This window comes from Patagioenas fasciata, chromosome 6 (genome assembly GCF_037038585.1).
Source record: "Patagioenas fasciata isolate bPatFas1 chromosome 6, bPatFas1.hap1, whole genome shotgun sequence".
Lineage (NCBI taxonomy): Eukaryota > Metazoa > Chordata > Aves > Columbiformes > Columbidae > Patagioenas > Patagioenas fasciata.
In genome coordinates, this window is record NC_092525.1 from 25,926,098 (window position 1) to 25,950,434 (window position 24,337).

A 24,337-nucleotide genomic window follows, 5' to 3' on the forward strand; every position below is an offset into this window, starting at 1 on the left:
TGAACACAGTTTAAAAATGCCAGTTTCCTTTCTGAACTGAGAGACTGGAAAGAGAATTGCTTTAAGCCTTATAACCACAGACATGAGGTTAATATAATTTCAACATGCCTCTTAAACCTGAAAAATTAAGGAAATCAAAACAAGTGCTCCATTACATTACACAGCATGAAACCAAAGGCTACCAAGAGCTGTCTTCTGTTTCTTTTTCACATAATCTTCATTTCTTCAAAAGCACAGTTTAATTGCAATTGCTTTTGTTGATATTTTTAATTGTACTGTTCTTACTGCAACAAAGTATTACAAAGATCTATTGGAAAGCAAAAAAGCCCTATTTATATTTTTGTTTAATGTATTTGCTAATTAGCCTTAATTCAGTAGAATAATGAATTGTAACATTAGCTGTTTTCATAAAGAGTGCATTTGCGTGTGTGCATATACAATGCATCTCTGTTTTCAAAAGTAAACATAAACACAGTTTGTGTTTGTTCATAATAAAGACAGCTATCAGGTGGTATTTTAAATCCTCAATGGAAAGAGCAAGTATAAGTTCTTTTTATTTTGTAACATCCTCAAGGCTGTAAAGCAACATTTTTGTTCTCCTATATCACTGGCTGATTTTGCAGGCACATGTGTTAATAATCCTATTAATTTATTTGGACTACTCTAGTAATTAGATTCATCCATAGATGAACACTACTACAATACAGGTTTTACATCTTTATCCACTATATTATAGTGGATAAAGCACTGTATATGGCACTTGTGTGTGTGATAGCAAAAAAAAACAGAAGCATTACAGGTAAAAGAAGCTTCTTAGCTTGTCCTGTTAGCAAATCTTGAAAAGTCATTTAATCTTTGTTTAGCACAGAAGAACGAGTCTATGTACAGAAAAGTCATCCAGCACACAAACTTCCATCAACATCTAGTAAGCTGGGTAACAGTTTTTTCAAGTCAGTACAGAAATGCACTGTCTGCAAAAAATAGTTTTGAAATGGCTGAATTTAACAAAGGAGACCTGTAATTAATCCTAACTCAAAACTGTCACACTAATATGTACCTTAACAACGGATAAAATCAAAGTCCATTACTAGAAAGACCTTACCATCATACTTGTATTCGTAAGATTATTTATGAGCAGTGTGTTTTGTAATTAATTTGTTGTCTTATGAAAACGTCAAAAGGTTATCAGTGAAGCCCCTTCAGAGTAGCTAAAACAGAGGAAAACCAGGGCTTTCATTTTTAATGTATTTAGAAGCCTGAATTTCAAATAAAAATAATTTAGGTTTCTAAACTATAAAACAATTACTGGTTTCTTGTTTATTCTTCTTTAATTGTAGACATTGTCTTTTGCATTCCTTGTTACCATTAATATCTGTTTGAGAAACAAACATGCAACAACCTTCAACAACACACCAATTTCTCTGAAGTTGCCACAAAACATTTTTCCCATGATAAAGTAAAACATAAAAACACACCCAATATTGTTTTAGTAGATGTATTCCCTGGTTGAGAATACAGTGGTCTTCATTTAGAAGTGGGGCTGCTGCCTGTCACAAAAGCAAGTGCCCAAGATATTTCATGGTTAATTAAAAATGCACTTAGCATTTTCTTTTAATCCAAATGAGCCACAAGGCAGGAGCTCAGACTTTCATTCAAAGTCAAGCATAATCCTTGTTGCCGTAAGTAGAGTTCCACCTCACTGGTGCTTCTACTACAGCTCTGATAAAACTTTTACATTCATGAGTCAAAGGTTAAATAAAGGAGAGGAAATGTTTTCTGTCAAATAGTCAGGTAACCACTAACAGTCCTGAACTATCAGCAGGAATCTAACTTCTAGTAATCAAATAAAACTAAGGAAACTGCCTTTCCGTAGCTAAATGTCTAATGTCTAGGGGCTACTTTTCTGTCTGGAAAATTGACACAAAATGTGTAAAATTGAAACATTCTGCTTCTAAGGGATTTGCCTAGAGGAAGAGTAAGAAAGCTTCAAGCATGGTCTGAACTGAAGAACTACAAAGGCTTCCCACATAAACCTGTCTTCCTTATTAGAGCATTTCATTTGGAAACATAGGTGACAATTTTACAGTCATAAAATTAATGAAATCTAAGACTGAGCATTTTAATGATGCATTTTGCTTTCCTCTCGATACATAAGGTCAACCTCAGAGTCCATCAACAGTTTCAAGGTTTTTAACAAAACAAATTTCAGTCAAATTATTTTAACTTTGTACTAAAACCATTCAGGTAATTCAAAAACAATTTCATGTAAACCTAAAAAAACACTGTTCCTACTGCAAACAGCAGCGATATATAGAAACAATACCCAGATGAATTGTCTCCTCCTGTAATTCAAAAGTGAACACTTCCACTGCACCACTTCAAGTCTCAACTGGTAAAATTGTTATTTAAATTAAAATATAAGAAGTAAAACTAGGATAAAAGACCTGGTACAGTATAAGAGAACAACAAGGTATATTATAATACTCCTGTTGTGGTACCCCTCGTTCTAATGGATCTGCATTAGCTCAATAGTTCATGGATAAGGAGAAGCTGATTCATACCAAGAGCCTCACAAAGCAGCAAAAGAATCACACAAAACATCCGGAGAATAATCCAAGATTTATTTTCTCATCTTACTGTGGTTTTGCACTTACTTGCACCTTGTATCTGGCAACTGCAGTCAAGCTCTGCAGAGAATTTGAGCAAAATATTCCAATTTGGGAGAAAGTTTTGCATACAAAACATTTAATTTAGTTAATTTTTCTGTATTTCACTATCTCCAGTTGTCTTTGTTAAAGCCCCAGTTAGCAATCTTAATCTATTCCTCTTTTTTATGGCAATATACATATATGTGCATAGGTAGATGTGTAGTTAGACACTGTATTTATGTATTTATGACGCTGCATTTGTGTGTCTGTAGAAAAGGCTATGACTACGGTGCACATATCTGTGACTGACAAGCAGTTTGAACTGCTCATACAGAGTCATTATTGTATATACACACAGGGAATATAAGTTCATCTTATTTTGATATGAGATACATTTTGAAATGTTAAAAGAAATATCCGAGTTTACACCAGCTGAGAATTTGCATCCTTTGCTTTGCAGCACTGCATACAGTATTTAAATGGGTATATTTCAGTGTGGGTAACTGATTAAATATTTGTTATTTTAACATTAGAAGCCAGCCAAATAATGTTAGGAGCACAAGTCAATTTTACTGCAACCTTGTTCTACTCCTGTGCTGCTGAACTGGATGTTCCCATTTCCTCTATGGGCATCACAGGCTGCTAGGCTCCTAATTGAAGTGGCAAATTTGCCTTTTAATTAAAGCACTCTGCCTTTTAATTAATTTAATTAAAAGGGTTTTAGGACAGCTAAACTTTTTTTTTATTACCAAAACGATTATCTTAAGGGAGAAGAAAGAAATGGTGGAGGGAGAAACAAAGTACTTTACTGGGATCAATTTCTTCATCATCCATCTCTTCTGCAACAAAGTGACATATTGAGAATTATTCAGCCCTGGCATTTCTTATATTAGATGTAGTCTCGCCAAAGAACATGGAAGAGACACCCAAAAATCGTATTTCCAAGGAGAGGAATACAGACTAGTGCACTTTATTGTTAAATTCATGGAATAGTTGTCAAAGATCTCATTAGAAAGTAGAGAATCCACATAACATTCAAAGTCTCTAAAGCTTCGGTGTATTGCTCTCTGCTTTTAAGCAGAGATTTCATATTTTTAAATAGAATTGTTTAACCTCAAACGAGAACACCATCACATGGGTACTGGGACCAATCTTCATATGAAATCAGTGGTAACACTGTTGTAGAGAAACGATACCCTCATAGAGAAATATAACACAGTATCAGAGGATTCCCAAAAGATAATTTTGTCTTGTATTTTTCTTATATTCGCTCCTTGATTCAGCTTTTTCTAGACAGACTTACCTTAGAATACAGAGGCAGATCTTGCCTCCTGACGTCAAACGGCAAAATCCAAACCTTTGCTTACTTTCAATGTCGGTGAGCACGAAGGTAAAATGCTGTCCTACTTGGTTTTGGGACACCCTGAAAAATTGGATACAGAGCATAAAACCACTAAATCACAGAAAACATAAGCATTTCAGTCATTAGTCTCCAGCACTTTCATGCTCAAGCCTTCTGTTCCTCCCCACCCTCCAGGCTGCCTCCTGGCCCCTCTTCCCAGCTCAGCACAGAAGAGCCCAGGTCATTCCTTCAGCCCTGCCACCAGCTGATGTGGGATCCAGCCCTGCTCTGAACAGACGGGGCACTTCATAAGGTCTTCTCCTAAGTATGGCCTAAGCAGAGCCAGCATGAGCCTGCCTGTTGGCTTTGGGCACACCTCAGCAGTGGGAAATGGTAACCAAAACAACGGGTTTGAATTCTGCAAATAATTTATTAAATGTCCTAATACAGACCTGGCTTAAGTAGCTTCCTCCCCATCCCCCCCTTCAGAACAGCTTCATTAATAACTTCATGAGTTAAAGCCATAGCCTGCCCGTGCATCCACAGGCATCTTCCTCCCTTTTCTGCACCACACACTGCCCAACAACTTTTTGCTAAGTTAATTTTCCAGTGCAAACTTGTTCGGTTCTAGGAATGCAAAAGCCAGAAAATAATCAAGAACAAAGAGCACGAGAGCTAAAATAATAAGTCACAATATCTTCAAGGCTATATCAAAACATGTACCCACTTGAGACAGAATACACCTACACAGAATTTCCCTGCCTGGTGTTCCAGCACCTCTTATCCCCAAACTCTGCTCAGTCAGTGTTACCGTGGCAGGGCAGGCTTGTTCTCAGTTTCTACCTCCCCTCCAGTGCCACCTCTGACTTCTTGCACTCAACTTCCATTCCTGCCCCCCACTTTCTGTTTCACGGTATGAATTTTTCACAATTTATTTTTAAGAAGAAATGGCATCTTCACTGCCATAACATGTCTCTCATCTCCTTCATGCTCTCAAGCCAGGTGTCTTGAGCAGACAAAGAACCACATGGGACAGACCCACTTTTCTGCATGTACCATATAGCACATGTACCATGAAGCAGACAGGTCCTGCCTCTGTGCCTCTGTTTCACGGCGGCACATTCATGCTCCAAAGTCAAGCGTCCCCTTCAGAGACAGTCAGCAGCTCCCAGCACTGCTACTGAACCACAGCAATGGTGCCTAAAAGCTCTTCCTTAACGTGAACACCATCACAGGTAAAATGCAATTATTACGTACCAGAATTCCCTAAGCAAAGTGTTATCTAGACTTTCTACTGGAGTGCAGGACCAACTGGTCAAGCTTTGAAACCTTTCTGCAAAGCGCTGGCCCGGTCGGCTATTTGAAGAGAGCATGATCTACTTGCTTGTGTTGGGAGTGGGCACAAATCATCCCCAGCCACTGCTGACCTTCTCCTCACTCATTCCTCTGCCTTGCCTTTGACTTAACTTTCAACTCCTGCCCTGCACGCTTACATCTAATCTTGGTTTAACAATAATAAATCACTAATAGCAAAGAATGTGTGCAAACCCTTATTAACCCTGCAGACTACAATGGGCTCTTTCAAGGTTATTACAGTTCACTATAGGAATAAAAGTAGTTTTTAAAATTTTCGAAGTTCACATCTAAACAACGCAGAAAAGGCTCTTTGGTACCTACAGAGCAGGTAAAGAAACATTTTAAAGATTTTCGTTTACAATTTAGCCATTGTTCAGGTCTAATTTTAAGGTTGCCTTGAGAGAGATGATTAAGGCAGGAATTAAATCTCTTCTTGGAATGGAAAACAGCATTTTTAATCATTAAATTTATCCCTTGTTCTCAATGCGAATTGTTGTTCTTCCAAATCTGTTTAGGACACAGAAGATGTTTGAATTTTTTTTTTCTTCAAACTTAGGAATTTCTAAAAGGCTTTTGAATTTCAGAGACTCCATTTTTGAAGTAAGCTTCAAAAAATGAAAGACTTTATGCATGGGAACACAGATTTTGATGACTTATTTTTCAAAGAAAACAAAGTTATTGGTCTCATTAATTATAAGGTGTCAAGTACACATACTTGACCAGTGTAACTAAAGTATACACTTCTGATTAAAGCTCTGGCAGCTGCTACCTAAACCTGAAAATTTCAAATGTATTTCATCTCCCAATCTGATGCTGAAAAGCAAACCTCACCAGTCGTGCACCCTAATCATGCCCAGGATCAGATAATAGATTAGAAACCATTTCAAGTAGGAATTTCAAAACCAGATGTTAAGGTGGTGGTTCAAGTTCATGGAGAGACTGGGGAGACAGTGACCCTGGGCTGGGTCATCTCCTTCAACTAACTGCTATCCCCGAATCCAAGCCTCACGAGCTATTTCCTCCACTTCCAAGCCCTTTCCGCGACCCACAGCTGAGGCTCCTGCTGGGGAGGGCTCCTCTGCTCCAACAGAGTTACTTGACTTGAGCTCCGCGACCCAGAGCTCCTGACCCCTCCCACAGCGGAAAGAAAAGAAAGAGGAAGAAAACAGCAGAAGATAGGAAAATGTACAGAGCTACCACCAAATAAGAAAATTCCCACAAACAGAAAGCATAGTTAGCTTATAATTGGGGTTACGTTTTCAAAACAACAGAAGCATTAAAGGAAATCACAACTCGTTAGTATAGAGGCTCCCTGTGTGCACTTAGGTCCCAGGAGAAGCCTGTCCAAGGGTCCCGGCCACAGCTCCAGCCCAGGGTCCACGGGACCTCTGTGGCATGCACACGGTTCCTCTCAGATGGGTCCCCTTCTGCACACACATGGAAACCAAACAACCCACGTTTGGAACCAAGTTACACTCTTCCATGGTGCATAGTTCACGCTGCAACCTGTCCTTACACAATGGACATTGCACACACACACTATAATACAGTGAGATAAAGGATGGAAAGAACCCAATTGTATAAAACTGCTGCTGCATTTTTGAATTTGCAACCCACCTTGCAAACTGACTGAAATGACTTAAGTATACAGGAAATGCTATAGTTTAATTATCTTCACCCATAGAGCTTGAAATACATTCTCAATTACTCACTTTTCATTCTCAACTATTTACTCTGAAGGCACAAATTTTTGTGTAAATATCTTACAATTGCCCTTCACAAAATCTACAAATCCAATGATCGCTACAGCCATATTTTCACTTGTCTTGGTCATAGCTGTGTTTCTGCACACAGACTTTTACCAGAAATACCAACAGAAACAGCATTAGCCAGGAATAGGAGAGTGAAAGTGATGTCATTCCTACCATCATTACTCACTGACCCCAACAGATTATGAGTTAAGTAACACACACAGTAATTCCCACACTTTAGCAATATTCTGCTGCTAATGAGAAATCTTCTACAGCAGCAGCACCATGTCTACACTCCAAAATATAACACTTTCCATGTGATTGGCTGAGTGCAGCAGGGAAATAAATGAGGTGCGGATCATCGTCTCCATGCTGATCCTAGAGGCAGTTTCCAAAGCGTCTTAGCTAAAATGGCACACACGCGACACATTCCGCAGAAGAAATGTATCCTGAAAAGGAAAACACAAAGGAATGGAAGGAGAGAGGGGAAGTATTTGTGGCAGAGACAAATGAGAGGAGATGCAAAGCACAGACAAAACTGAGGGCTCAAACAATAACTTAGCAAAACTTCAGACTGAATTTGAAATGGAGCCAAAAAGAACAAGAGAAGAATTTGCGTGCTCACCAGTGGTCATCCAGCTAAATAACTGATAGATGTAGAGATAAAGATGTGGGCACTCTGCAAAGCTAGGCCTGAGTTTTGGGTTGAGAGTGAAAATATGGAAGACTGCTGGGGAAAAAAACTGAAGAAAACCATGCAGAATTTGCACAAAGGATTCCAGGAACAAGAGAGAAGACCAAAGTGGGTTTTTTTCTGATGTATTAAAATTAATGCAGTAAACACAGAAAAGGAAATTAAAACCTCTATTAATCTCAAGTGGTAAATACGCCAATTCTATATGAAAACAAACAGAAAGGAATACTGTAGCAAAAAAAAAAAAAATCATCTGTAAATGTACATAAGCAAACTGTTAGAATGTTATACAATTGTGCCATGTAATAAGCCTAAAATAATTTATTCACAAAAAAATACAAAGGTTCTTGGAGTAAATGTTCAAGAACTTCTATGATGTAACTCATTTCTTAACCCCTTCAAAATAAGATGTAAGCCATAACTGGCAGTAATGAAATTACGTGCCTGCTTTCAATAAAAAGTTATATATAGATCTCAAAGTTTAGGTCATGGTCAAAACATTACACCATTGTGCCTTTTTTGGGTTGACTTTCAGTTTAAATTTAATGGGAGTTACTTACAGATTTTTAAGCACCATTCACAGTATGTACTTTTGATAATTGGAATGAGTAGTATACACATACTTATAACATCTGCATAAAAGGTAACTAATGTACGTGTGCTTGGTGAGATGATGTAAGCAGCATCAAATAGTAAGAAACAAATCTAGATCTCTGTCTACAATCATGGAAGCATAGTGAATGAAACAAAATCAAATACATGTTCTTATTTCATTGACTTTTTCATTCATTTATTAATTAATACAGGTAAGGTGGAAGAAAACAGGTGACGATGATGTTATTACTGTGCTTTAACTTTACTATTTCCATACTTTGAAGAATATAGATTTCCTTCTTTAAGGAGTTTTATTTAGATAGTTAACAGAAAAGGCAATGTTCCCTCCAGCTCTGCTGTGCAGTAGGGACCCAGAAGCAATCTGTGGAACAGAATCACATCTTTTTCTAGGTATCCTGATCAGCAGCATCAGTGGAAGTTATCACTTTTGCACTGGTAATTTCTAGCTCTTACTAAGATCAGATATTGATTGAAGTGGTTTATAGACGTTTAGTACACACAATACAAGTTGAGAACCTATGCTCTCTGAAGTACAATATGATCAATGAAACAGATACTTCGTGTTTCACTTCAATCAAAGCTTTCTGCACAGAAACTGCCTGTGAAATACTTTGGGGTATTAGGTGTACAGTCTATAATGATCCTCTGTACCAGGAAGAAAAAAGTTTTATATATATGTATATTCACCAAACAAGTGAAAAGCACATTTACAGCTAGACAAAAACTAAAACACTTGTCACATCTTAAACGTCCATTGGAAAAAAGCCATACAAAAAGAAGCTATAGCCGTGTTTTTCTCAATACTTTTCTATCAGTCCAAATTTCAAAACAAAAAATAAAACTGAGAAAGCAGAAGACAACTGAATAGTTTCCTTTAAAAGCAGTGGTAATATATGTATACACTATAGAAAACGCTTGAATTGATTAATATATGGTAAATACACCTCGTAGTCAGTAAGTTGTGCACACAAACAGCTTGCCAGTAAACAGTTGTCTGCTTTCTTGAATGAGCTGTCAGTATTTCTGTTCTTTTCCCCACAATAGCTCTCCCCTCCTCCTTGTCCGGCCCTCTTTTATACTCTCATGATCCCACAAGGCCTTTGGTTCTCTCACAAATCCCCCAAACCTCAGCTCCCAGCTGCACAAGACACTGCAAGCACGGTGGCTGATTTTGAAGATGCTGCGGCGCTGCCTGAGGAGTCAGCAGCCCAAACAAACACTGCGGTTCCGTTCCCATTGTCATCTGTCTCGGCTTCCAAGAACCTTTCCTCTTCTGTTCAACGCCCAATGTTACGAAATTAGTAGAAATTTTGCATCTTTGAGAGCACTGCTTTATAGGCGAGCATGAGCCCATGAATCAAAAAGCGTGTCTGGGGAGAGGGGCATGGGAGGGTAACAACAGACAAACAATAAACATCCCTTTACTTTTTGGTTTGGTTTTGTTTTTCTCTCTTTGGATACTCCGCAAAAATACACAGCGAGCTATGCTTTAAATTCATGTATTCCCACAGCGCATTGATTAATCTTATCCACGTCACACAAGCAACGAAGTGTCTTCTGAACGGCTGAACAGAAATAGTTAACACAAGACGAGTTATTTGAAACTAAATTATTTGCTGCCATTGATTATCTTCTTGCCACTGGATGGCAGCAACAGAACCTCACCTTTTTCTGTTATCCTTAAATTTTATTTCCATTATTTATCTTCATTACCAATTTCAAACAGAACTCTGTACATATCTTGAGCACACTGAAGACTTTAATGCTTTAAAGCCAACACTGACAACTGTATTAATTAAGTCATTAAAACAGCTTAAAGGATGGTGAGCTTCACCAGTTCAAAACCCAAACAACTTAATTAAATTCAACTATAAAAGACTAAATGAACCCAGTTTACTTCAGGGAAGTTGTGTTTATGAAGGTCTTTATTTTGCCATTGTGTTTCTCTGCAAAGCCTCTCTTTCCTTTATATACACACCACCTTTCACTCCTCAGATGGCAGCTTCTTGCCTCCGATAGATGTTTCTCAACTTAGGGTCTCCATCTGTGACTGACACCAATGTTGTTCTGAAACCAGCTCGTCCTGCACATTACCTGGGTGTATCTTTCATTAATTATGGAAATCAAGCTTCTAATTCAATCTTTGCTGGTTAGGACAATATGAGTCTTCCAAATTGAGAGAGGAAAATTTACTAAATTAATTGCCATTAATCATTTTGACAAGCCTAACTATTTTAATTAATAAAAATGTTTTATATGAACAATTTAAATGACTGGCAGCATTACATGGAAGCCACACTATAACTGATACCAGAAAGGTAAGGTCTAATTAATTATAAATAATGGTCTTGACTCTTCTCTAAGAAAAATCAATTACATATTTTGTTACTTCCATGCAATTAAAGTCTTAATTTCTCTGAACTCAAACAACATGTTTTCAGTACTGCGCAGTGAGCTTTTATGTCCTGGTGCACTGTAACATTTTTTATAATGCTTGCTGTTTGAAGGAAACTATGTTATATCCTTATATTGACACCAATGGTGTTTACAAGTATAATGGACAAAACTGGGAGCCAGAATGTAGCTCTATCTTGAAAGAGATGTCCCTAAAATTCTCTAAATTTGCATTTCGCTGCAATAATGTCTGACTAGTATTTTCATTCTTAATTGAACACAAAGGACGTTCTTCTCATTTGCAGGTGCAAGTTTAGAGAGTACAACATGTTTTCTTTTAAATATTTCCTTGCAATGATGCTGAATATAATTTTTTAAGAAATATTTTTAAACAAACTATAACTGTACTACATACCTTTCAACGTCAAAAGGAAAGCAGAACTTTGGAACGCTGTTCAGCACTTCCTGTAAATGGAAGTGAAAGAAATAGAGTTAGCATTTTGAAAAGGCTTTCATTTGTATTTGATAGCAACTGCCCTACAGCTTGCTTTTAAAAAATATCCAAAAATAATCATAACAAATCATAAATTCAGGCAATATATGATTGCAAAACATACAGCACACGTTCCTGGACTGAAATAATTGATTATTAAAAAGGAATTAAGTTTGTGCTATGGCAGATTGCAAAGACAATGCCATAGAAGCCCCAGGAGGGAAAGGCCTGGCCTGAAGGGTATTAACACCCTTCACATCCCCGCTGGGATTCCCTTCAACAAGGCCATATGGATTTTACAAGAAGCACCACACCATATGGGTAAGCCACGTCTGCTGCTACTTGTACCACAGACTAGCCACAGGGACTTCTGACAGATCCTGGCTCAAAAATACAAATGTTGTTTCAATTAAAATGCAGGCAGAGAAAAGGGAATGAAGTTGGCAGCAGAATGAATTGCAGAGAGGTATAACAACTCTATACATGTTCCATAGTCGAATGCTGAAAGTGATGGAAATCGTCTGCTGGTCCGAAGGAGAAATTTATATGATTAACCCTTCAGGTTTCACAAGCAAGCCTCACTATTAATAAAGGGAAGCGGGGGGGTGAAATCCACCGGATCTACATTCGTACTATAATACAAAAGGATAATGTCACTCTTTCTTGCAGAATTTTATTTAAGAAGCTGTTTAGTGGCAAATAAAATGTGTTAATTAAAATATAAAAATGCTCCCAAACTAGCCAACATTTTCTTTAAAAAAAAAAAAAAGAAAAGTGAACTACCAGATCAGTTAACAGCAAGTACTGAACAATGACCTTACAAGATCCCAGAAAAACAGGTTTTACTTCCTTTCTCCCAACTGGGAAAATGAACCCTCTGTGAAACGCTCCAGCTAAGGAGAGACAATTGACCCCAACACAGTTGGTCAGCAAAGCTGCACAACTCCCTTTCTGCAGCAGAACAACAAAGAGACAGGTACCCCGCTGCAGTCACCACTCAGCACACAAGGTGCCTGTTTTCAGAAACATGCGTGTTGATAGCAAATTTCCAGAGCTGCATGTGGGGGTTTAAGAACTTGATCCAAGATGTTAGCACTCTCCAGCCTGAACCCTCTGTTTACTGCACAGTGAACAGTCAACTCCCATTAGGGGAAATTATGTATTTAAATTCCTACACACTGCAATGACTATTTACTTCAAACATTTGCCTGGCTCGGTGGATGGCGTAAAACATGAAGGAGTCATGCCAGTTCCTCAGTAAGGAACAAATAGTTCAGGAGAAACATGCCTCTGAATACAACATGCACATGTTAGTTCCAACATTTTAAAGGTATATGGTGTGCTCCAGTAAATCATTGCACAAAATGGAAAAGTCAATTTTCTAGAATTTCTAAGTCATACAAGAGAGTTCAAGAAATCTCTGGAACATTTACTTTGTCAGAACAGGTAAAGAAGGGTATGAAAGCCACATGTTGTGTTTTGGGAAAGGTTATTGACTTAATTATGAACAATAGCAGTACACATAATATTCTCCAAAAGAAACTGCTTAAGCACCATCAAAACTGTTGTGAGCACCTGCTGTGGAAGGGTGAGGGGCAAAATACACACAAGGCAGGTAAATATTTGAATTTCTGTAGGCAGGAAACATGCACACATGATTCTTGTAGTAGTAACAATAAACTCTAACAAAAGAAAGCAAGCAGAACAGGGTAATCAAAACTTTTAACTTAGAAATATCCTAAACATTTCCAAATAGCTTCTCACTTCAGGCTCATAAAGCTTGCTTTTCACATTCCAAATAAATATCATTTGATACTCTATTTCAATTCTCTTTCCAAATCTGCACCTATTCTCACACTATAGGAAGTCATTTTCTCCTTACTACTAAGGATTTTAATTGCTGCCTGGTGAGCTTAGCACTGACTCAGAATTGGGTATGGAAATGTATTCATTTATGTTCCCCATTGTATTCTCTCAGAATAAATTATCACACAAGAAAACAAAAACACCAAAGGTATTAGCTCAATATTTTGACTAAACAACCTGAAAATTATGGGGCTGTTTTGCAGCATTTTCCAGGGAATCTGCAGGACAGGGTTTGCCCCCACTCTGCTCCATCCCCCCCGGCCAGCACAACTTCTGCAGAGCAGCCTCTGCTCGCCTCCCAACTGGCAGGAGCATCCCTCGGGGGACAAGTCTTTAAACCTCCGCACTCTTTAAAATTCAACCAGCCAGCAGGTCTATAGACTGGTGTATAAACAGTATAGACAAAAAAAAAAAAAATCCCCTCTCAGCTTATGTCAGTGACAAAGCAGCTCAGCAGTTGACTGCTTCTCCCCTGACAGCATAAGCCGGGTTTACACAGATCAATAGATGGAAGTCCTACCTAGCTTCCAGGGCTCAGCGCTCGCCCTTAATTACAGGTGCTATTCTGATTTTTTAAATGGAAGAAAACAAGGTGCCCCCAAGATGCTCCTAGGCAAATTTAAAATGCAAATGACATTATATACACATTCACATACACAGTCACTATTCATGTACAACCACAGCTGATACTTTCAGTAACCTCTCTACCGAATTAAATTTGAGCTCTGGCTCCTAATGGGTCATCATTTTCAAGGATCCAATAAAACTCAGCCAGGACTTCCTCTTGAGTCAAAATACACATCCTCAGAAAAAGAATAATGTATTTATCGTCTTCTATTTTCAAAGCTTCATAACAATATGTGTTTATTTCTAAAGACAAAAGGTTGTACAAGTCTTCAGAAAGCAAATTATCCTTTATTCACATGTCCCATGACTGCTTCCTCCTCTTGCCCTCAGAGTATTAGTGCTTTCAGAAATGGTCACTGTTTCAGAAAGAAAAGAAATTTTATACAGGTGGAAGAGGACAATGTAAAAAAGCAAAAACAACAACAACAACAAAACCCCACACAAGTAAAATATTATCTCTCTACTTTCAAACATCAAATAACTATATACAGTTGCATACACAATTGAGTTTCATTGCTAAGTGAAAGGATAACTATCTCAATCCTTACACAAGCTCCAAGAGAAAGAGGAATATCATAAAATGACTGTCATACAAACTATAGCATGCTGCTTCCCTCTCACAAAGCTTAAACAAAAATGGAAATGGTATTTAAGAAAATATTTCCTTTATGCCCATAGCCCAGCAGCAGAAACTTGCACTCTCACAAGCTCATGGTCCAGTGGTTTTATTAATTCACTTTCACAAAATGCACTACACACCTCCAGCCTACCCTGGTCATGCTCACTGGTTCTGCATTGAGACGATATTACAGTAGCCTAAAAAGTAAGATTTATTTAGTGTTCCTGGCTTATTTTGATAGCCATACAGCTAATTCTGTGTGTCATCATTTTATAAAGCAATGTAAAATCTGGTAGAAGATGATTTGGAACTTGCACAAGCCAGTTTTCCGCAGAAAAATAACTCACAATCTTGCCCTTAAGTGAAATTACTGGTTAGTCATTTTGGTTAGATTCAAGATAGACACCATATTCCTTATTAACTAGAAAAGTAGGATTTTTTTTTTTTTTTATGATATCACAGTCAATGGATACAACCGTACAAAACCTTCATGGCTGTTCAGAAGTCAGTAATCAGAACTGCAAACAATTATTTTATTTCCAGTCTAGTGTCACCCACCAAGAGCAGCTTCACCTTCCCAGGGAAAGCTCAGAGCACCAACACTGAGCTCAGCATCACTTTGCACACTTGGAGCCTGTCAGAAACAAGCGGGCAGTCTGACCCCACTAAGCTAATTGACATGTTTCTCTTAAATTAATGAAGTTAGAATTTCATTACACTTCACTTTTCATATTTTTATCCAACAAGGCAGAGTGACAGTATCACACAAATTCATACAAACTGTATTGTTTTAGAAGAGCAAGCACATATGAGGTTCTGACTGTTAACTTGCTATTCTGAAACGAAAACAGAGATACCTCAAAGAGGTGTTATCTGTAAACATACAAAGTTGTATACATGGCAGAGCACAGTGATTTGGGAGAATACTCAGTTCCTTTTCCACCTGAACAAGACACAACTGGATCTCACTACAGCTGGCAGAAGGTACATGAGCTACTTCTATGGCCAAATTGCACCAGATTTGACACATATTACAGAATCAGCTTATTAACGTGTCTCTACAGAAATGTAAATGGGTTTTTTCACTTTAAATTACGCATTTCAACTGGTTACCTTTTTCTGTGTAGATGAGGCCTGACGACTTGAGGAATCAACAGAAATTAAGTTCTACCTATGGAAAGAGCATCTCTGGAGAGAAAGGGAGCAGCCTGGCACTGAGACACAGTCACACCGTGTCCATTCCAGAGACACGCCAGGATACAGAGCAAAGAAATGGCCTAATAGATAGTAACCAAGATAATGTGAATTATTTAATTACATAATCCGGACCAGGTTACCAACATAATTCATATAAACTACCGCTCAAATAGCTAGATAGCTATTCTCATCTCTGTATTCTGAGACAGAAATCAGCCCAAGAAATATCAATTACAGAAGCACAAATACATGGTCATCCACTACAAAATGCTTTTGCACTTCCTCCCCATTATTTTTACTTCTTCAGCTTTTTTCTTTCTCAGTAACAATATTTTTCTAGTTTTTGTCTTTCTCATATTTCTCCAGCTTATTTTTGTGAGGTCCTTTTCCCCGCTCCTTTTCACTGAAAGAGGAAATCCTCTTTTTTGTCAGTCTTCCCTTTGTCATATCTACTTCATTAAAGTCTTCAGTTTTTTTCAGTCATCTGACAAAAGCTACTTGCTATTCTATTTTATTATTGCTTGTAATTGTCCTTCAAAACTCTTACTATTTTTTTTTTCTTGCTAGAACTTCCTCTCCCCACTAACCTCCCTTTAAAGGTCTTTTCTTGAAACCCTTGATGGCAGGTCTCTCTTTTGGTTCTTCTTATCAGTTTTCCCTACTCAAATCTCCAGCTCCAGCCCCAATGTCCCCCCTTCTTCACTCTTGACCCAACTCGCTCTCTCATCTTTCCTCAACAAGGACTCTATTTCACCATTCCTTACCATACTTTTCAGTGACCCTGTGCCAGTCCAAACACACAAATAAGAGGTCTGCTTGAGATTTAAGACTGTCATGACAGGTACTTCTGACTCAAACCAGTGACTTCATAGGGAATATTTAAATGCTTAAAGTTAAGCACAGATTTAGGTCCGTTATTAAATCAAAGCCAGGCTGCTTAGCATCTTGCAGTGTAGAGCCCTTCATCGTTACGGCTCAACGAAGGTGAAATTCTGATGCTACCACATAAAACGGGTGATGAAAAGGTGAGCTCCGGCCTCGACGCTGACTCTTCCTTTTCCTTCCTCTGAAGCCGCTCACACCCACAGCAGGGACCCATGCGGAGTCAGCAGCTGCAGTTGGATTTCAAAGACTTAGCTCTTACCTCTGCTAAAAATCTCATCAGAAAATTGTAGCTACAATAAAGGCACAAATGGTTTGAATAATAAAAAAAAATTTAATCCTAGATTACATTTATGGAAATCCAAAGGTCTAAAGCATGGAAGTCATTATCAGGCCTCCATAACTATTTTTAACCTCTATGTGCCTCTCCCCCAAGTGCATCATTCAGTGATTACCTCTAGTTCTGTAAGGTAATAAATAAATAATCAGCTGCTTTCTGAACACACAAAGCAAAAAAGAATACAGCGATTAAATGCAAATGGTTTAGGTTGGAGATGCAAAGCTCTTTGTAGCAGTAAATAAATATGTACCTTAAGGTTACAGAACTTCATTTTTGCAAGAATTAACCACTAAATTACATGACTTATTTATTGTTTTTAAAAACTTAAGTCAGAAATCTCCAGTTTAAAGTATTTTAATTAGCATTTCCACATTTGTTAAATACAGTGTACATATTTAGAATTTTCAGGAGCTCAGTGCTACCTGTGGAGACTGGAAAGCAGAACTGTACAACTACGTGACTCTACCAAGCTCTCTGCAACACAAACAACACCCTTCCCCAACCTTCATGAATCACTTGAAACAAGAAAGTTTCCCAGACTCAGCAATGAGTCCCACTTTGTATACTGCAAAGAAACACAACCAGTAGTTGACCTTCTGCATTTTTGCCTTTGGATATTTCAAATCTTCCTCTAGTTCTAAAGGTAAACTACAAAGAACACTCTGAAATTGTTTCAGAGAAATATTGATATTTAATAGTAATTACCAATTGGCCTTCTAGTCATATTTATGAGGCAGTCTCATAAAAGTCACATGCACATAGCACCATTTCATCTGCTCCATAACACCCCAGGGTGACTGCTGCCATGACATGAAATGTTGGAGGCAACACAACTGTGTGATACAGGAGTTTCAGTGCTGTGTGGGCAGCAAAACACAGACCCATAGATGTGCCCTCTAAGCTCTACCTCTTGCAATATTTTTATTCCCAGAAGATTAAAAAATTCATGCAATCACAGCTCCCTCAAAATAGACCGGCTCTTTCCAGCTCATAGAGTAAGCTGTGGATAGTGCTGTGTTTTCTGACAACTAATTCTATACGAATACCACTGACACCTCAGAGTTCCTACATCCCTGACAAACATCTAAAGGAGAAGGTGATTCCGGACCATGTAGCAGAAGCTCTCAGTAACGGATTCAAGAAAGATGAAAACTCCACTAAGATGAGCCGTGTACACATTCCTACAATCGTTACCTGTTTTGACCCACTGAACACAAATTCTACTCCGCTGCTGAGACAATTTTTGATCCTCATTTAGTTGGCTGACACACAAACTGGCGAGGCTCTACACCCTGTGACTGACATCCGGAAGAATCAGGTTGCTTGTAATGTTTAAACAACAAGCCTTGGAGAAGGTGGCCTGCTCTCTCAAAAGTGTCATGTCTTCATCTTTCTAAAGTCTATTCAGAGCACTATTTGCTGTCTAAAACAAATGTGGAGTTGAATACTTGTGAAAGAGGAGGAGATCACTTAAAAAACCGCAGAGTTTATTTCTTCCTGCTCCCTGTCTCTTCTCCACTTGGCCACCTCCCAGTTACATGCCTCAGGGGAGGAGGGAAGGATGAGAAGGCTGGTTCCCCTCCCGGCCTGGCCAGGCAGGCGGCTGGAGATGGTTGGTAGCTCAGCCTGGCTGCTCTGTGCTCTGCAGCACAATGGGAACGCAGGTAGATCACGGAGACTGATGAGGCAGCAGGACTGTGTCTGCCACTGAACTTACAGATGATTGTTGCAACATCACTTAGAACTAACAGCACATGAAATACAGACAAAAATAAATACAGTATGCTCCTGCCCTGTACAGCAGACTATGGCTGGTGCTGCAGACTTCACTGCTTTTAAAGCATCTTTCAATGGCACCTTACAATGGGAAAAGAACAAATGTATTAATTAGCTCCAAGTACTTTATAAGGCATTGTTAATCTCACTGTCCTGCAAGACTGAAGAATAAGTACGTTTTCCTAAACAACCACAGAATAAGTTTTAAAAAAAAATCAGATTTTTACCAAGTTATAAAATGTTGGACTCTCTATTTGTCTAATTGTTCCTGAATCGTATCATGTAACCAGTTAAAAATAAAGCATATTTCAGCCAGATTTGTGTCAGCATACAAGCACCCAAAGTTCACTTTAAAATAACAAGCTCAGTTAGAAATAGCTGAATAGTTAAAATCATGTGAAGTTCAGTACAAGTTAATTTACCTGATGAAAAAACCCCAAACTTTCCTGGAACTCATAATAAAACCATAAAAACTGACAATGCTCTTCTTCCCAAGGAAATTCCCATTAGAATAAGTGTAGATCGAAATCTTGCCACCCACCCCCCTTACTGGTAAGGCAAACAAAAATAAGAGAAATAATACTTCCCCATATAGCCCTAGCAAACATATAATATTTGTATTCCCTGCACCAATGAACAACTTCCCTGACCTCTGTCAGGGAGACCATTATTCCCCAGGCAATATCAGAGTGCTGGGAAAAACAGGAAATACGCTCTTCCGTCTCCACTCTTGAGACTACTATGCGGGCAATATTTAACTTTTAAGATAGTAGAATATTTCTGATCTTTAAGAAAGTTCTTGTATTTTGTAAAAAAAAAAAAAGACACTAGAGTATAACACATAATTTTCTATCATCATGCAGTAGGGAAAAAGCAACTTCTTATTAATATACACTTTCAATGACAGCATCTCTAACATTATCTGGAAACTCAGAGAAATTGTCTTAAACTAGAGATAAGGTAGACATCACTTTCAAAATCCAAATATGTAAGCCTTTGAAAGACACATTAAAATCCATGTGTCATCCTGCACAGCTAAGAGGGCAGAAATATTTATTTCAGTCAAGACTTAAGACTTCCCACTGCTTACAACACCAGTGATGAGGCAGCTTTGGCAGTGACATGGAGAACTTCCTGCACAGCCTGTTCAGATGCTGCTTCTCTGGTGGTGAAAAAATAACCATCATAAAATAAAGCACATATTAAAACTGGTTCTTATTTGTTTTACCTGTTAAGATTTTCATTCCACATTGGAATACTCTGATAGCACAGGACAGAAAAGAGACTATTTGGAACATGCCCAACTCTGCTTATTCAATATTTGCTCCGTCCAGCCTGGCCTGGGATGTCTCCAGGTATGGGGCAGCCACCACCTCTCTGGGCAACCCATGCCAGTGTGTCACCACTCCCATTGTAAAACAATTCTTCCTCATGCCCAGCTTGAATATTCTTCTCAATCATCAGGGAAATAATTTTTTTAAAGTAAAATTAACTATAGAAGTATCCTTCTAATAATAAATAGCTGCATTTCCATAAAAACAAAATATACTGAAAAAAGTAATAAAACTTCAAGCATAATACTCTACTCTTGATGACAGTTGATACATTTCAGACTGAACTCTAAGTATATTTTGTTCCAAATATATTCCAAATATTCCAATATCTTTTTCCTCCATAAATTCCAGCATGTCACTGAAGCCTTCAAACTATGCATAGTACTAATTATAAAAAACAAACAAAAAAAGCAACTTCAATTTTGATAGAAGTAGCCAAGGCAGAGGACTCACAACATGCAGCAACCAGGAAACCAGAATGAAAGGCCAGAAGTAAGAAAAGGATAAGATAATTTTTGAGGTAGAAGGGAGAAAACAGCAAAATGGATTGACTTTATAAAGTAGTCAATGGTTTTATCCACACATGACACCACATTGTCTTTTCCGTACAGGTGATCAGAGGTTGCCACGCTTTTGGAGGTACAACCAGCAAACATTTTTGACAGCTACTGGGGTCTTTCAAATCTCCTCTTAGTGTCACCAGTAAAATCTCCGGATTTTTCTGTAAAACATAGTTTTGCAGGCTGACGGGGAAAAAAAAAAAAAACAACAAACCACGAAACAAAACAAAACAAATAAACAAACAAACACACACACTACACCAAAGATTCCACCTTGTTTGAAATAGCACTTCACAATTTCTGGCTCCCTCAGTTTTCTAACCATTTTGCTTCGACCTGGGCACATTGCAGCAGCAGAAGCAAAAAACATTATAGTCTGACTACAACAGTCAAAGTGGGAACAACAGCCCCAGCACAACATATAAAACTGCCCTTTTTTGTGAACTAAATCATAAGAAAGAAGTACCATACTAGCTACCTAAAAAGCAAGTCCTGAAACAGAGAGTGCCTGTAAACAGCAGGATGTCATCCCTTGCCTAGAAAGGTTCTACTGAACAATTGGTCTTGCTCAGTAAATATCCAGTACTGATGTGCACAGAAAGGTTGGCACGAAATCTGCGGATTGCTTATATGCAAAAATTGGTCTGCTCAGGCTGGGGAGAGAAACTGTGTCATAGAATGTCAAGCAATGCTCTTCCAGAACCAGAGCTTTCCACTGATTTTTTCATAAAATGACCATACAGCATATGCTATGATGAAATCCTGATTTTGCTGGCCACTCAGAAACTTAAAAGTAGTTAATAAATGAAGCATCACATAAGTTAATGAACAACCTGGGGGCCAAGTCAAGAGAAAATATCTGTAGCAGAGAGTGACTTATACAGATAAATAAGGGCGAGACAGTCCAAAAGCCAAATCCTTGACTAGGGCCCATTCACCTCTAAATGCACGGGGAAGCGCACCGGCTCGCACGGATGTGTCAGGGGAAACCGGGAACCACGTCACTGTGTAAAGGGTAGTGAAACCCACTATGTGTACGGGCTGAGCTTCTTGAGCTAGAAGAATCTATAGCCCAAAGAAAAGGAACTGAGAAAGGAAATCAGCTTCTACATAACCTGCTAAGTTTATAGTTTCATAATTATAATTAACTGTGATTTTTTTAATAAAAGAAACACTTATTTCTTGTTTTAAAGGTAGCATAAGTCAAATTCTAAGCCTTACCATAACATATCTCAATGAGAATTACTTGTAGTAATAGTTTTTTAGTAATAAATTCAAATACAATCAACGGTGTTGAAAAAGGGGAGATGAAACTCCAAGAACAAAGAGTGGCAGGGAAGAACCAAACAAGCATAATTTTAAAGCGTTCACATATCCCTTATGTTACCAGATGCACATAGATGACTACCACAAAAGAATAAAAAGCAATGCACATAAAATTAGATGTACTATTTCTCAAGGAAATATGCAATGTGCATTCATTTTGCCTATGGCTGAACCTCTCCACACCTTCTGGCTCCCTGCTATTGCATCCTTGCTGGAGATTACACCGCAGCAATTTCACGTTGGGGTTTCTGCACGTGAGCACCCGTCAGCCACTTCAGCAGAAAGTCAATCAGCTTAGCTTAGACCTCTGAAACAGCACAAGCCAACTGTGAGCAGCTGAGAGGGAAGCAAGTCCCCTCGGCAGAGCAGGCAGCGCAGGCATTGCGGGCAGGAAGAGCTTCAGCCACTTCACTTCGATCCAGAAGAATGAAACTGCTCGAGCTCAGGAAAGACAGCTGCAAATCTAACTCAAGTACTTACAACACCTACTGAAAATGAACAAAAATCCTGTTCCTACAGCAGGATATCACTACACAATGAAAGGGGTCTTCCCTCTTCCTCACTTGAGTCTAAAATTCAAGAACCGATGTGCTAGGGCTGCACAGGCCCAGTAAGTTTTACCTCATAGAGGCCGTTAGTACCTAGTGAAGGACAAAGGCCAGTGATAAGCAGACACTGTAACTTCAGAGACAGGTTATTTCTCAGATGTGTATCTTTTGTAACCGACTGTGCTTTTATTAATGATTGCAGACAGACACAGACTCACACAAAAAACAGAATCTAGACACCCCTGCTCAGGAAGGAGCAAATAGTCTACCCGCCAAGTAGTTCTCAATGCCTTGAAAACTCACACAGAAGCAATGAGTACCAGAAATACTTATATTCTGATGGATTAATCTATTTCCCTTCCTGATTAACTGCCTTGAGCTGCTTCATTTTCACTTACTCCTCATCCAAGATCCCAAACCGTGCAGTCTGGCCCCTCCAGCTGTATCGGACTCACCGCCCCTGCCTTGCTCTTGCTGCCGGCAAAGCCCTCGGCAGCTCCAGATCCTATCTCAGTCCCAGCAAGTCTCATTCTCTGGCAGTGGAACACCCTGGTTCCTTGATTTCATCATATTTGGATTATGACATTTGACCCCAGGCCATTTCCTAACATAAGTAATATTTGAAAGAAAGTAATTTTATTTAACAAAACATAAATTATTTGAAGCGACAGTTCAGATATCTGTATCAGTAACAGTGAACTGACGTGCCTCAAATGCTCTCCCAGTTCTGCAGAAAGCTCCCATCAAGGAAGGCAGAACAAGAGCCAAGAACCAAACACAGGGTTCAAGAAGATTACATCCAGTACCAAACATAACAAGAGGCTGAGTTAGTTCGGATATTCCTCAAAGCAGCAGTAAGCTTGAGACACGAGAGCAACGCTGGAAATAAAACAGAGGCAACATATCAAAGACTAAACAGGATGGCAGGTACTAAGAAATAGATGAGAAAGTATAAGGTAGCACGGAATTAGGAACTGGGTGACATTAGATTAGAATATTCTGAGGGCAGCTGAGGTCAATCAACAGCAACATCATACATGACAATTTGGCAGTCTTTCTGGAAGACGTTCCAAGTGATTGTCATCACTGTTTCAGCCATCAGTTAATTTTTTCTTCTTTGGTTTGGCACATCACTGAAGTCCGCAGGAACAAGTCAAATAACTAACAGTTCTTTTCAATAAGCTGATACAGAATATCTGAAGGACAGTCAAATATTAATACTGTACTTATTTAAGCAAATAGAACATTTCTACAAAATGTAGTCCCCCAATATCACAGCTGTATGATGAAAAAAATAGCTAACATATGCATACAGTCTATTAAAATGCACATAATTTATTCGACTCAAAATGAAAACATATCTAACAAGCAATTCCATTCATGTGGCCCTTTTTCACCCAGCCTTAAGATATACAAATGCATGCCTTTTCACCAGAACACAGCAGCTGGGAATGAAAAGGAAAGCATTCAAATGATCATTTTCACATCATATTCCATCGTCTTTTCACCAGCTTCTCCTCAGTCTTTCTTTGAGTCCCATTCTGTTACAAGAGAGCTGCTTTTTAGATCAATTCATATTTCCATAATCCACACTGCTGTTTCTCCCTCTCCTCCCCAGGGTGGACTAACCCCTGCATCCAGAACTATGGCTTACAACTGTCATTAAGACCTATAACAATAACAAGATAACAAAAGAGCTGGTAGAGATGAGGGTAGCCAGTACCATATGCTGATCAACATTTTTAACTTAAAAGCTCTATGAAAGAAAACTGACACAATCCTGAAAACAGGCATATTTGAGGTGGCCACCTGTCTTAGAATTTCATGTTTCGAGTTACCAGTATTGGGCTTTTATGCTTTTAAAAACAAGAATCTCAAAGTAAATATTTATTCTGTGTCTGTTGGGATTAATTTAAATATATATATATATATATATATATATATCTCCTTGAGAATGCATCCTGAGATA

At 38.5% G+C, this 24,337-nt stretch overlaps 1 protein-coding gene across 4 annotated transcripts in view; it reads right to left on the minus strand.

Moving 5' to 3' along the window:
* DENND1B (DENN domain containing 1B) overlaps positions 1-24,337 on the minus strand; it is a 152,959-nt gene that overhangs the window by 85,406 nt on the left and 43,216 nt on the right. For all 4 annotated transcript variants that reach the window (XM_071810295.1, XM_065842135.2, XM_065842134.2 and 1 more), the window contains 2 exons: positions 11,216-11,265; positions 3,952-4,071 (listed from right to left, as the gene is read on the minus strand). In XM_071810295.1, the coding sequence (XP_071666396.1) occupies positions 3,952-4,071; positions 11,216-11,265 (170 nt within the window). The remainder of the gene's footprint in view (positions 1-3,951; positions 4,072-11,215; positions 11,266-24,337) is intronic.